General features: G+C 44.5%; 1 protein-coding gene across 10 annotated transcripts in view; it reads right to left on the bottom strand.

Moving 5' to 3' along the window:
• Positions 1–702: 702 nt before the first annotated feature.
• Positions 703–15,476, bottom strand: part of LOC148331436 (rap1 GTPase-GDP dissociation stimulator 1-A) — a 39,701-nt gene continuing 24,927 nt past the window's right edge. For 8 of the 10 annotated variants that reach the window (XM_088304124.1, XM_088304120.1, XM_088304121.1 and 5 more), the window contains 3 exons: positions 14,531–14,657; positions 12,315–12,443; positions 703–1,161 (listed from right to left, as the gene is read on the bottom strand). In XM_088304124.1, the coding sequence (XP_088160250.1) occupies positions 1,034–1,161; positions 12,315–12,443; positions 14,531–14,657 (384 nt within the window). In that variant the 3' untranslated portion in view covers positions 703–1,033. Of the gene's footprint in view, positions 1,162–12,314; positions 12,444–14,525; positions 14,658–15,476 lie in introns of all 10 variants that reach the window. The other 2 variants (XM_088304123.1, XR_015845004.1) reach the window with 2 other exon arrangements.

Genomic DNA, 15,476 nt, shown 5'->3' with positions numbered 1-15,476 from the left:
TCAGCTACCGTCATTGGCGATTGTTGCAATCTGCACAGGATTCTAACGCTCATGGATGAACCTAATTGAAATTAAAAAGGAACTATCAGTTTGTGAAGTGATTCCATTCAGTGCATTCACTTAAAAATATATTAGTTTGAACAAGTTATTTGTGAATGGCACAACAAAACTCTAAAAAGGAAAGTAATGAAATATTTGTATGCAAATACCGTGACAGACTTGAACTGAATTTTAACCAGTTATGTGCGCCCCTGCTTATTCAGCTGAGATAGCTTCTAGTATTCTAATGACTCACTATCGAGCTAAGCTAGAAAATGGATGGATCATAGATGGATGGATGGATAGATGTACTGTTTTCAACTAAAAAACGCTGTACACAACATCAAGACTTTTCATATTTTCATTTAAGTTATACTGGATGAATCTGAAATTTGCTTTTGTGATACAAACCTAATGTCATTTTCAATTGGTGAATGGTTTATGTTGGCTGCATGTCGGAATTATGGGTTCTGGTTAGCATGTCAGTCTCACAGTCACGAAATCCTTGTGTAGTTTCCATGTTCTCCCCATGTTTGCAAGGTAATTCCATTTGCTTTGAGTGTTGCTGTGCATGGTTGTGATGTGAAAGTTTTCCTTTCAAGTTATCAATACATCTTATGGTGATGAATTTGTGAGGTTTGTAAAAAAAACATTCTTCACACATTTTTGAAAGCAGGGCATGTACTTCATCATCATAACATTAAAACAGTCTGGGTGGAAATCAGAACAGTACTGTCATTTCTAAACAGAATGATATTGCTGTTGTTACACAAACAAATCTGCTCCTTGAATTTGTCATCATTTAGAAGCATAGCGGGAAGGAAAAATATCTTTTAACACAACATTTTCAAATAGTTTCCACTGATCCAACATTTCTGTTAACATTTCTGTCCCATCTGTACCTTCTAATTCACAAAATAGAATAACTGGTTGCTACAAGTTTATATGCAAGAAGCAAAATAATCAAATGAGTGCATTAATGAACGTGTTAGGCTCAGCTTGTGTCAACTAGAAGGGCTAGTGTGGCGCTGGCCTGTGAAGCAATCTGAATGTTGCTGTGATCAGTCAGTTTATTGACGCTGTCTTTCATATTCACTTCCTCCAACTCCGCATTCATCACACCTAGAAAAATCAAGGTCCAAATTAAGACAATAATTATAGTTTTATATTGGTATAGAACTTTTCAAAACAAGTTGCAAAATGTTGTGCATTCCAAAATAAAACATCATCAAGAACAGATTGAGAATGGTAAAACAAGAAAATGAAAAAAAATAAATTCAATTCAATCAACAGAGAAATAAAAATCAGCATTCAAATAAAAGACAGATGCTCTACGTGAACTTCCATCAGCTAAAGTGGTGCTTTGAGATACGAGTAACCGGACTTACAATTTTTTTCAAGATCAGAGCAAAAGCTGGGCAATACGACGATATACACTATTTAGCAAAGGTGATAGAAAACATTTTGTCTTATCACATTTCTACTATCATGTCTATCGTCATTTGTCACCTCAAGCAAACTGCATATATTCACCCTTGTGTGGAAATATAAAATTTACCCAACCACACCTTATTTTTGACAAAATTTGTAGAACTCTTGGAAGTGTGATAATTAAGTCCATTGAAGGATTCTATTACGATTACTGCCATTATTTTAAACACATGCGGGACGGAATGTCGATAATTAAAGTTAGCAGGTTCATATTTACTGAATATTTTAAACATTGATGAAAAAAGAAGCATTTATCAAATGAAACTAGAAGCACGGGTGACAAGAATGACTGGGATTGTAGCCCTGATGTTTACTGATTTATTATATTATTCTCATATGCTAAATTTATAGTACTTAGTTTAAATGTGTGAACTTTATTGAAATTCTCAGTAGTGAGAATAGATTTGCGCACATAGCATTTCCATGTGCTGCCCTCACATTCACAGCACTTCATGGACAAATACGACGAAGCACATTCTCCACATTGGCTGTAGAGATGCAAACATACCAAATTTGGCACTGGAGGACTCACACAGACACTATCAAAAGAAAAACACGTTCCGAAAGACATAACAATTGGAGATCGGAGCACATGCACATATACGCATACACACACACAGACATTTACATACACCTGCACATACACGCGCGTGCACACAGACACGGATACATACACCTGCACCTACACATGCACATACACACACATACATTTGCACATACACACGCACACATGCACACCGACAAGATTACAGAAGAATGCCAGCGGAGAGAGAGACGGAGGGACGGCCCGCTGGAGAAGGCCAGCCTTGGCGTGCCAGTCTACGGGACCAGACGAGAATCAACCATCATCAACTATCCAGACGATGACTAACCTGGGGAAGACCTTCCCTTGGACGTGGACCCATGCCGTGGGAGGGAGCGAGGACGACCGATTCAACCTACATTACCCTTGACATAAAAAAAACTCCTATAAAAACTGAAGCTGGGCTGAAAGATGGCGCGCATTTTTCGACTGTGCTCGCCCGAGTGCAGTTTCTCGTGAGATTAAGAGAAAGCCGCCCAGATATCTGTCTTTGTACTTTTTCCTGAACTCCAGAAATTGAAGAAACTAAATATCGGAACTCTAATCAGTTGTTGAGTCTTTATTTGAGCCTTTTCTTCTTGAGCAAAAAAAACGAACACGCTGTGAGAGTATGTAAATAGTTTGTGAATTTTTAATCATGTTTTTTATACACTATTTGTATCAATGATAATTACACACACACTCACAGACACGCACATCATTGCTTCAGCACACATGCGCACACCCACACGCTTGTTTTAAGTTTCACTTTCCATAGGTTTCGTTTTTCTCTGAATAAAGTCCAGAGGGATGGGCGAAGAAGTCAGTGAGAGTGCGGGAGAGTGAACTGGCAAGACGTCTACTTCACTTCCTGGCTTCTCCTCCCATCGCGATGGAGAAAAGACAAAACCTTCTCTGGTTATTCCTCTGGTTCTCTGCATTTAATTCAGTCTAATGAAGGCGTCAGGACCTTTTAAACCTGACACACGCATTGGAGTAAGTTTGGCTTTTAAAGGTTGCTTTACTAACTACTTCTCATTTCTACGGTGACTCAACTCCAACACCATCCATCCTTTATCGGTTCTGCTTCTCCTCTTAAGGGACGCGGGAGTGCTGGAGCCTTTGCCAGCAATCTTGGGGCAGTAGGCGGGGTACACCCAGAACTGGTTGCCAGCCAATTGCAAGGCACACATAGACGAACAACCTGCTTCGCTCACACTCATGCCTGGGGGCAATTTAGAGTGTCAACCTGCCATGCATGTTTTTTGTATGTGGGAGGAAACCGGAGTACCCGGATAATAAGGTAAGTAATTCCATAATTACATTACAGTAGAGGTCTTCTTTTTAGTTTAGTTTATTTTTTTAAACTAATTTCTTTCAGAAACATGTTTTTATGCCGTTTGTGCAAAAAATCTAGGCTACTTTGCTTTGCTGTTGTTTTGGATCATTTTCTATGGGCTCACAACAGGTTGTGTTCATCATTTGATACAACTCTGTTTTATGTTTCTTACATAACGTGAGAAAAGTTGAGCAGTCAAAGTGTGTTGTCTAATTTTTTGGGGGTATTTTTTTTGTTTCCCTGAGGGCTTTCACGAGGAAACAAGTATGTCAGTGACTTCAGGTAAGAGACTTCCGGTAAAATTTGTTAAAACGGATTTCATTTCACGGAACGGTTTATTTGAACATTTTTTTCAACCCTTTTTCTCAGCAATCATAAGCCACCATTCCATTAAAAACTTTTTGCACTGTTGGCGATTGTACGAACATCCAGAAGAAGTTGAATATGTTCCTACAAAGCAATGTTTTGAACTGTCTCCCTGGACGAGGATGAGAGAATGTTGCAATAAAATGCTAGTTTGCAGAAAAGTCCGGGATGAGGAGCATAGAAAAGTTTGAAAAGATCACCACAACAACATTGTGCCTGTTCTTTTTCATTTTGTTGAAAAAGAGCACTCAGCCGCGACACGTGCATCGAAAATTGTGCTTAAAATTGAGCTTGCTGCTTGGAAGCCACTGGATCAGAGTCGGGTCGCCATTAAGTGCCACATGAACATCGGGTATTGTTTTTATGTGGGAGTGTAAGATAAGCTGAAGATCATAATAACCTCAAGTAACCTTATATAATCAGTTTGTGTATTTCTAATCATGTATTTATACACCAATTGTATTAATGATTGCACACACTTACATTTTTGCTCTTGAGTTAAGTTTCTGTTTCCTTAAGTTTCGTTATGAGTCTGCTTCAAGCTCTAATAAAAGAGGAGGCGGCAGGGCGGAAGGCCAGAGGATGCGCGGAGCTGAACTGAGCGAGTCGCCTGTCTGCTCTCTGCCTCTCTCCCACTCGCGACCGGTAAAAATTAACAACCTTGCATGGTTCCTTCTGGCCTCGGCGACCTTTAGCTCTCCCAAACGGCGTCAGGGCATTTAAACCTGATATTTATCTGGTGCCCGAAACCCGGGAATCACATCTTGACGCCGCGACGACGCAGGACCTTTGGACGCCACAGAATCTTACGTCAGCGCTTCCCCGTTGAGGAAGCGGGTCTCCGAACTCCTGCTTTGGCCGGCTGCCCGGAGACAATTCCCCATCGGACCAGGCTGACCGAGGGGCAATCAGGTATTGTGTTTCAAATTATTTTGTACCACCATGTTAAAATGTTAATTGACTAAACAATTTCCCACGGGCGGGAACCAAATTTGCCGCACCCGTCCCGTTATGGAGGGGAACCCGGCCTTTGCGGGCAGTTCACCCATCAGTGTCGTCTAATTTTCGATCAACAACCACTCACGTATGCTCACGACAGTTCCAAGGTGGCGTTCATGATGAGTCTTTTGACTGGCCAAGCTAGCGCTTGGGCCATGGCCGTGAGCAACGCCCGACCGGACCTCCGATCATCTTTTCCGGCGTTCTTGATGGCGTTTGAGCGAGTGTTTCATCACCCGGTTCAGGGAAAGGAGGCGGGGGGTGAACTCCTCGACTGCACTCAAGGCAACCGATCGGTGGCCGACTACTCGATCGCCTTCCGCATTCGCGCCGCGGAGAGCAGCTTCAATGACTGTGCTCTACGAACATTGTTCCGTCGTGGACTCAGTTCTGCTCTGAAAGACGAGCTCGCCGTCCGCGAGGATACGGCGTCCCTGGAGGAGCTCATTGGTCTAGCGATCCGTCTAGACAACCGCCTGCGAGAGAGACACCGAGAGAGGGGAGCGGAGCGGCCACGTCAGGAGCCAGCGCATCCTCCGGTTCCGGTTTCCCGCTCCTCCGACGAACCGATGCAGCTAGGTGTAGACCGGCTGGATACGACGGCACGGCAGCGACGGTTCCAGTCAGGTTCCTGCTTCTACTGCGGCTCACCGGGTCACCGGGTCTCTTCTTGCCCCACACGTCCCTCACGCCGGTCGTCACCAGATACGAGCCGAGAACTTTGTAAGTCGACTGCCGACCACCTCGACCCTCCCAATTCCCGTGAGGAGGGCTCAGACGTCGACATCCAGGTTCTCAGGGACATTCAACCCGAGGAACCGAAAAGACTCGAGGTAGACGGCGAGATAATAAGGACGGGGGGCAGTATCCGAATACGGGCCCTGGTCGATTCGGGAGCAGACGACTGCTTCATCGATCCCGGGTTAATCGCCAAGTTAGGTTGCGCAGTCGAGGAACTAGAGAAATCTGAGAGAGTTTGCGATCTAGTTGGGCGGCTCCTGGCAGACATTAAACGGGTAACGCAACCCTTAACCTTAAAGTTATCGGGAAACCACGTGGAGAAACGGTCCTTTTTTGTCATGCCCTCGCGAGCAGCCCCGATCGTTCTTGGGCTACCCTGGTTGAGGTGTCATCAACCGGCGATCGACTGGGGCAGATTGTCCATAGATAATTGGAGTTCTCACTGTTAGGCGCATTTCCTACGCTCGGCCGAAGAGGGGCTAAGTACCCGGGTCGCGCCACCCGAACAGATTTGTTTAGACAATGTTCCCGAGAATTATCATGACCTCCGTGCTGTGCTGTGTTTAGCAAAGATAGGGCTCAGTCCCTACCGCCACACCGTCCCTATGATTGCGCCATTGAGCTAATTCCGGATTCAATCCTGCCAGCTGCCCGCTTGTATAAAGTCTCCCAGCCCGAGCAAGCGGCAATGAGGAAGTACATAACCAACTCCCTCGCGGCGGGTTTGATTAGGCCTTCGAAGTCCCCGGTGGGGTCGAGATTCTTCTTTGTGGAGAAGAAAGATAAGACTTTACGTCTGTGTGTGGACTACAAGGGGTTAAACGAAATCACCATCAAGAACCGCTACCCCAGGGGTGTCAAACTCCAGTCCTCGAGGGCCGGTGTCCTGCATGTTTTCCATCTCTCCCAGCTGCAACCCACCTGATTCAAATGAGCAGGATACTTATCAGGCTTCTTCAGAGCTTGCTGATGAGCTGATCATTTGAATCAGGTGGGTTGCAGCCGGGAGAGATTGAAAGCATGCAGGAAAGCGGCCCTCCAGGACTGGATCTTGACACCCCTGCGCTACCCGCTCCCATTATTGGATTCAGCTTTCGCTCCGCTGCAATTGGCCACCATTGGCCAAAACTCGACTTACGTTCCGCATATCACTTAGTGAGGATTCGGGAGGGGAACGAGTGGAAGACCGCGTTCAAGACACCCCCTAGGGCACTTCGAGTACCTAGTAATGCCGTTCGGCTTGACCAACGCCCCCGCAGTCTTTCAAAGTCTCATCAACGACGTATTACGCGACATGCTCAATGTCTGTTGTTTCGTGTAGCTTGACGACATATTAATTTTCTCGCGCTCAGTGGAGGAACACCACCAACATGTCCGGGCCATATTGCAACGGCTATTAGAAAACAGACTCTACGTCAAGGCCGAAAAATGTGAGTTCCACACCGGCTCGGTCCAATTTCTAGGGTTCATCGTGGAGGAGGGGCAGATTAAGGCCGATCCGGCCAAGACTCGCGCCGTATTAGAGTGGCCGACTCCCACCAACCGAAAGCAGCAGCAGCGCTTTTTGGGTTTTGCGAATTTCTACCGTCGCTTCATTAAAGACTACAGTCGCCGTGCGTTACCTCTTACTCGTCTTACGTCTGTCAAGACTCGTTTTACGTGGGATCAAGGGGCGGAAACCGCTTTTAGTAGTCTTAAGCGTGCCTTCACCAACCCGCCTGTACTGTGTCACCCTAACCCCGAAATGTCTTTCATTGTAGAGGTGGACGCATCTGATTCAGCAGTGGGTGCGGTGCTGTCCCAGCGTTCCCCAGTCGACCAGAAGCTCCATCCCTGCGCCTTCTTTTCCCGCCGCCTCAGTCCGGCCGAGGCCAACTACGATGTGGGAAACCGGGAACTACTGGCCGTAGTTCTCGCTCTACAAGAATGGAGACACTGGCTGGAGGGCGCCCACGAACCGTTCACCGTGTACACCGACCACAAGAACCTTGCGTACATCCGAACTGTTAAGAGACTCAACCCACGTCTTGCACGATGGTCTTTGCTCCTCTCCTCCTCAATTACACTTTAACCTATCGCCCGGGGTCCAGAAACACCAAGCTAGACGCTCTGTCATGCATCCATGATCCGGTCGAGGAGGGACCGGGACCCGACAGCGTAGTACCAGACCACCGCCTGGTAGGATCCTTGCGGTGGGAAATCGAGCAGCGGATCCAAGGGGCACAGGATGAGGCCGACAGTCCGTCCGGTTGTCCTGAGGGCCGGTTATTTGTGCCGGTCCAGCTGCGCTCCGAAGTGCTGAAATGGGGCCACTCCTCCAGAGTGGCATGCCATCCCGGCGTCCGCCGTACCCTCGGGCTCATCGCTCAACGCTTCTGGTGGCCGGAGATGGGAAAGGACATCACAGACCTCGTCAAGGCATGCCCCGCCTGCGCGTCAAGTAAAGCTTCGCATCAACCTCCAGCGGGACTCCTGCATCCCTTGCCGATACCCCCACGACCCTGGTCTCACATAGCACTGGACTTTGTCACGGGTCTGCCTGTCTCTAGGGGCAACTCCATCATACTCACCGTCATAGATCGCTTCTCCAAGTCTGCCCATTTCATTGCCCTGCCTAAACTTCCGTCGGCCCTAGAGACTGCCAACCTGCTTGTGCTTCATGTTTTCAGGCTTCACGGAATACCCACCGACATGGTGTCCGACCGAGGGCCGCAATTCGTGTCACGGGTATGGAAGCGCTTCTGCCGGTCCCTGGGGGCCACATCGAGCCTATCCTCCGGTTACCACCCTCAGTCCAACGGACAGTCCGAGAGGACAGACCAGGACCTGGAGGCCGCCTTACGGTGCGTTTGCCTCGATCGACTGTCTTCATGGGCCGACCATCTACCTTGGGTGGAATACGCGCACAACACGCTGGTCTCGTCGGCCACGGGGCGTTCACCCTTCATGACCGCCTACGGCTACCAGCCGCCGCTGTTCCCATCACAGGAGGGGATGGTTGAGGTTCCTTCTGTCCAGCTCCACCTGAAGCGGGCACATCGCGTTTGGCGGAAGGCCAGGTCGGCCTTGTCCCGCACCTCCGAACGCAATCGGCGGATCGCTGATTGCCGTCGACGTCCGGCCCCGACGTACAAGGCCGGAGATAAGGTATGGCTATCTACCTGTGACCTCAACTTGGCAGGAACGTCCCGCAAACTGGGTCCACGCTTTGTAGGTCCGCTGGAGGTGGACTCAGTCACTAATCCCATTGCAGTGAAGCTCAAGCTTCCTCCCACCATGAAAATGCATCCGATTTTCCACGTGTCCCTGCTCAAGCCGGTCTCATCATGCCCTCTGGTTCCTCCATCCACCCTACCTCCGCCGCCGAGAATCATCGATGGCGGTCCTGTGTACACGGTGCGGGAGATCTTGGACTCTAGGCGCAGGGGCAGGGGGTTCCAGTACCTGGTCGACTGGGAGGGCTATGGACCGAAGGAGCGACAATGGTTTCCCTGCTCCTGGATCGTGTGTCCCTCACTTATTCGGGATTTCCACGCTACTCACCCGGGCAAGCCAGGTGGTCCGCCAGGAGGCGTCCGTTAAGGGGGGGGGGGGTACTGTCATGATCCGTTTTTGTCATGCTTCATGTTTTTGTTATTGTCTGCTCAGCTGACGTGGGGGCGTTCACTCCAGCACCTGTTTCCTGTCTTGTCGTCACGGCTGGAGAGACGCGCCCACCTGCCACGCACCTGTTGCCCATTGATATCATGATTACCTGGCTACTTAAACACGCCACGCTGACGTCTCAGCGTCGGATTATTCATGTTCATGTCCCAAGTGTTTATTCTCCCGCTCTTGTTATCTGCTTTACGTGTTTCTCGACCTCGTTTCCGTCCATTGACTACGCATCCAGCCTTTGTCCTTCTCGGCCGTGTTTGCTCACCAATTGGTTGTCTCACCTTACCCTTTCGTGGTCAGCAATTTTCGTTCGGTTTGTGTTTCTTGCCTTTTGCAAGCACTTTCTGTTTTCCGCGTTGTTTTCCTGGTGTGAGTTTTCCACCAGCGATTTCTGGTGTACTTTCGGCACCGCGTGATGGTTTGTATTGATCTGTTTTTGTCTATAGTTTTTCCAGTTGGAATAATAAATTCCTTGTCTACGAATCTTGCTTCTCTGTGCCTGCGTTTGTAGAGTCCAACCCTGCTTTTCCGGCGCTGCCGGTAAAGCAAACCTTACACCCTGATTGGAGAACATGACTGCATTTACATTTTTAATGAAAATGAAACAATTACTAATGTTCTGGCCACTATGAAGAATTTGAAAGACACAATTTATCGGGATAATTATAGTTTTCATTTTGAATTGTGGTTTTCATTTTGTTATGTGTCGTCTGTTCATGCTGCATTGTTCCTATGACAAAGACGATGGTTAATTGTATGTTTGTTGCCCAAATGTACCATTACAACCTGATTGATGTTGAGAATGACGAACTCGAACTGGACACTGAAACCTAAAAACACATAGACTTAACTGTCCCGGCCCCAACACGTGCACATACACACCACACATGAAGATCCGGGAGGAAAGGACGGCTGTCCCCTCCTACAACGAGGCAAGGGGCCTCCACCAAGTCACCCCAGAGGCAAGCTCTGCGTGGAGACAGTTTTGTTATTTTTCACTAGGTATATTGAAATGTTTATTTATATGTTTTATTCCCAGGTGGTCATCAGACCATGAGGTTCTCGTTCCATGCGGAAGGGAGGAGGGGAATTTTCCCCTAACGAGGGTTTTCGCCCCTCCCTGATGATCACACTGTTGTATGATTTCCTTATGATGACCTGTCTTAAAGCCGTAGGTCATGATTTATTTGATGTTTAGAAATCCACAACAGGGGGGAAATGTAAGATGACCTGAAGATCATAATAACCTCAAGTAACCTTATATAATTAGTTTGTGTATTTCTAATCATGTTTTTATACACTAATTGTATTAATAATTGCACACACTTACATTTTTGCTCTAGAGTTAAGTTTCTGTTTCCTTAAGTTTCGTTATGAGTCTGCTTCAAGCTCTAATAAAAGAGGAGGCGGCGGGGCGGAAGGCTAGAGGATGCGCGGAGCTGAACTGAGCGAGTCGCCTGTCTGCTCTTTGCCTCTCTCCTGCTCGCGCCCGCTAAAAATGAACAATCTTGCCTGGTTTCTTCTGGCCTTGGTCATTTCAGTAAGCGCAGTAACCGCTCTCCCAAAAGCGTCAGGGCATTTAAATCTGACAGGGAGACACCACACTTTAGTATTAGACACCCAATGAAATTATTTGAAGGATCCCACAATAATTTAGATTTAATGGATTTTATTTGTTGTCATTAATGAGCGCCTATGAAGAGGAAGTCGTTTTTCTCATAAAATCCAAAATATTAGGACGATTGTTCTAATATTTGCTGTGGTTGAAGTCGACATAACCAGAGACACACACATTTTGGTTTAAATTGATTGCAGTTTTATGACATCGAGCGACGTGAAAGTTGTTTACATGAAGCGTCCCAGGTCAGGTGGTTACCATACAGTAGGAATTAGCAGGTTTGGCTCGCGCCTATGTCTGCTTGAAGCTAATTAAGACTGTGTCCAACATCTTTTAACAAAACTTGAACAACTTCATTACTGTGTAGGTACTGAGAGGCCTCAGAGCTTTTGAGATTTTTCATTGCTTCACATCTGACACGACAGAGTTTGGAAAGCAGTTAATCTTGCGACTATATTTGAATTCTAGGCAGGGCACACCCAGCTGCCTTATGTTTGGCTTCTGCATCCAAACAGGACGGCATGCATCAGCTAGTCTTATCATATTTAAAACTCACCTGGGATTTATAATAATGAATCAATCTATCTGTGTCTCTTATACTGCTCCCAGGTGGCCAAGATGGGCACACCTGAAGGAGCATCATTCAATCGATGGAATGTGACAAAAACGGTTAAATAATTATGTTTAATACTATTAAACTATATCTTTATTTTATGAAGTACAATACTATGGAGTGCTAGCTTTCCTCATTGAAATACACATTGCAGAAATTTGTGTTGTTTTTTTGGGGTCAAAGTGGAATATATTAATGGAATTTTCTTTCATTGTAATGGGAAAAGATGACTTGAGAATAAATTAAAGTCGTGTCTCAAGGCACCACTCTTTTTGAAAGAAGACAATAACGCAGCATTGAGGAGATGGGTAAAACAATCGACATAGAAACAAATGAAAAGATTTGAACACGCTTGGAGATCAGACGGGATTTGGGGACTGCGAGCAAATCACACCTGATCGTATAAGGCTCACGGAGTCAATAGCAAATAGAGGCTGGAGTATTGCACCAATCAATCTCAGATATATTAAACATGCATGGAATACCTTTGTGATTTGACACGAGAGGGGTTTGATTTGGGGTAATTTGCCTGATGAAATAAGTATGAGCTGCAGATGCAATTAATAAATATTGTCCATGGAGTTGTTAATATATATCAGATAGCTTTAACATATTTGACAGGTCAAGTAATGAAATAGGGTGAATTAGCAAGTAAGTTGAATATGTTGTTGCTCTCAAAAACATCTTGAAATTGTTTGTTTAGTCTGGAACTTTGATGAGCCTAATACATCTTTAGCCAGTGGCATTTAGTAGTTGGGTAAGCCTTTTCCTTGGTAAACATGTTTGACGTTTTATATAAAATGTTGTTCATTAGAGACAATCTTCAACCTGCAAGAGGTTGCAAATGAATGGAGGTACAATATACTGTACGATTTAAAGTGAGGCATACCACTGTTGGCCACACTGCAGATGAGACATAATGCATTGTACTTGACTTCAGCTGTGCCTGTGGGATCTTCCAACATCTTCTTCAGCATTTTCAGTAGCTCTGTCTCCGTAAAGAGATCCTTCACGAACTCTATGGTCAAAAACACACAAAAACATTGTTTAATGCACGTGGAATTGTTTTGCCTTCTTTATTCTTTCCTCACACAATCAACTGCAACAGAACAAGGAATTCTAGGAGTGACAATGAGGTGTTTCTCCTTGAAGGTGTGTTTAGTGAGTCAAAATGTGCAAACAAAACAGCCAGAGGCTAAAAAAAAAAAACACAAAGGCTAAGTATTCCATTGAAGAAATGCGTGATTAAAGCTGACATCACCAGCAGGCGTGCAGGCCACCGAAGGACCCCGGTACAATCTTGTTAGCCGATCAAATCTAGTACCGACATTGGCACTGAAATGGCGAGATCGGTCTTTTGAGCTATCACGCATTATGACTGACCCCCACCGCTGCAGATACACAACACGCTTTGGCATGCAAAAGTAGTGCAACTCTTTGTTTTTTCGTTTCTTATTGAGACATCCATGCACTTTGCATTCCGCCATGATAGAATTTTCATAGACCCGAATACTGCGCGACCAGGTAACGCAGTAGGTGGTGATGAATATTAGAGAATACACACACAGCCTGACAATTATTCACAAGTTCACGCAGATATGCATAATGGTATACATTAGTATACAGGCAGTCGATATACCTTAGTCCTCAGCATCCCCTCTTCGACTGGGTTTGTGGAGAGTATTTTCTCCTTTATGAAGTATAAGTGGGGGGGGTGTTTAAAACAAATGTTCTGCTGAACTGATTAAAGGTGAGCTCATTGTGAGCCTCAAATATGACATGCCTTGCTCAAAGTTTTATTCTGCTTTAGTCAAAGTCAAACTGCTCCTCATAGCAGCAAGATTTCAGAGGAAATATAAATGGAAAAATCATGTTGCTGCTCATAAGTCACATGATAAATGTCCTGCTTGTTATTTATTGTTTTACAATCATTTATACTGTTTTAAGTTAAGCAGGAAAGGTTTCTGTTTGAGAGATATGTATTTTGAGTAAGTTAATCGTGTTAGTTTGTATTAAAGTAATTTTCTTTTCATGTGTTCATACCATTACAAAAAATGTGCATCGTATTCAACACATGTTGAATTCATAAAAAATTGTTTCACCCACCAAAATAAATAAATATCTTAAAGGAATTACGCATGGAAGGTTGAAGGCAATCAAGTCAGCCGTCCCTGCCGATAAGGAGTCCCTTGTCACTGCTCTGCTGTTCTTCTGGAATCTATTATGTATGTGTTTGTGTTTTAATTTGTGTTCTAATTTCCCGCTAATTTATATTACACCATATGGAAAGCGCTTTGTTACAGCTCCAGCTGTTGTGACATACGCTATATACAAAAAGTGGTATTGTATTGTATTATTTATTTTTCAGGGAGTTGGCAACCCTAGTGTGAAACACCAAAATTTCAACACGTCCCTCTGCTAATAGATTTATCTTTTCATTAACGTTAAGTACACATTTGTAAATCAGATCACTTTTAACAAGCTATACTTTTTTTTACTTCTGTGCTACTTGTCTGGAACTGAATCTCATGAATCGTAATTATTTAATTTACATTTTTTTTTTCATTTATTATCATGAGATGCAATTCCTGAGCTCCATAAAATGGATTTTGCAAGTTAAAACCCATTTATTCTCATGTCGGTTTTGGTTTTGCCTTGTAAAAAAATTTCTTCTAAAATATTGTGATTTTGTACTTCTGGTACAATACTTCAGTATTATACTAAACCAATTGCTGGTAGTTGGGAGCATTTCTTGTATGTTGCATTTACTGTACCTGTATAGCACGCATGTTCATGTCCTAAGAAACGATACTGTCTGTTAGCCAAAGGTATACATGCATTTTAACTAGTGTTACTGGGATTGGTTGTAATATTACTCAACTTCTACTTGTATAGTCCGTGTTTCAGCAAAAAGCAATGTTTTTAATGAATGGTTGAAAATTACAAAATTGTTGTTTGTCGTGAAAAACTCCTTGGCATTAGGTCTAAATGAAATCGGCATGACCCGTACTAAAAAATAGTAAGTGCAGTATAAGATGGCAACTCGCTCTCTGACCTCTGTTGAATTAAGAAGCTGAACTATTGAGCAGAATTACAATACCTTACCAATGTTGATAGCAGATGAAATTGCCAAGGCAACCAGGGCCTCATTCTGCATGATGTCATGCTCACTTTTGGACATGGAAATAAGGTGGCGAATTCCATCTGCCTTTACTATAGCATGAATGACACCCTATCAATAAGGAAAAAAAACAAGGACCGTTGATGTAAGCGCAACAATGATAGTAAATGAAAATTAAAATAACTGATTTATTTAGTGTACAACAATGACCTGAGGACAGTAATGCATAGATGTATTGATATCTCCAGAGATGGGCATTTCATCAATACTGACGGAAGATCCGTAAAACCTGTCACAAACTGACGCCTGTTTTGTTGACGAATGACGGTAAACTGAAAGGATCTGGTCAGCCAAGATTGCCTATTTTTCACTAACAAGCTCAGTTTATATATTTATTGATCATGAAACTGAAATTAGTTATCATTTTCTTTTTATCCATTCATTTTGGAGAAATTAGAAAATAAGCAACGTAACTACAACGGAGCGGCATCCTGGATTAAGTAAGCCACTTTAAAGTTGAAAGTAAAACCTTTTGGTGATTTTGGAGTTAAAACAGTGGCCGGTATACTAAACGCTGGTGGCTGCCTCCCACTGTACTTAACAGTTCAATAGATTAGGTTTGCAAATAAGTGAATGTGGAGCTTTGTAAAGCTCTTTGGGCTGTCACCATATGATATAGCTACACTGATATACAAGTATAAATGCACTCCATTCATAGTGGTGACGAAGTCTAATTTAGAGGCGATGGAAGAGCCGTTTAATTTAGCAATGACCAAGTGATGGACTGGATGGACAATTACAGTTTGTTTTGGCTTGAAATAATGACGGACTGAAGATGATGGACGGGTGACCTAGCCACTGGCGAATGGCGGAAATTTACTGAGGCGCCCACCTATATCTCCATTGGGGCTTAGTTTGGACGAAAACAGA

The sequence above is a fragment of the Idiotropiscis lumnitzeri genome, chromosome 9, assembly GCF_059441095.1.
Source record: "Idiotropiscis lumnitzeri isolate Australia: NSW breed Sydney's pygmy pipehorse chromosome 9, RoL_Ilum_1.0, whole genome shotgun sequence".
Classification (NCBI taxonomy): domain Eukaryota; kingdom Metazoa; phylum Chordata; class Actinopteri; order Syngnathiformes; family Syngnathidae; genus Idiotropiscis; species Idiotropiscis lumnitzeri.
Note: the sequence above shows the minus strand (reverse complement) of the source record. Positions and strands in the feature narration are given on the sequence as shown.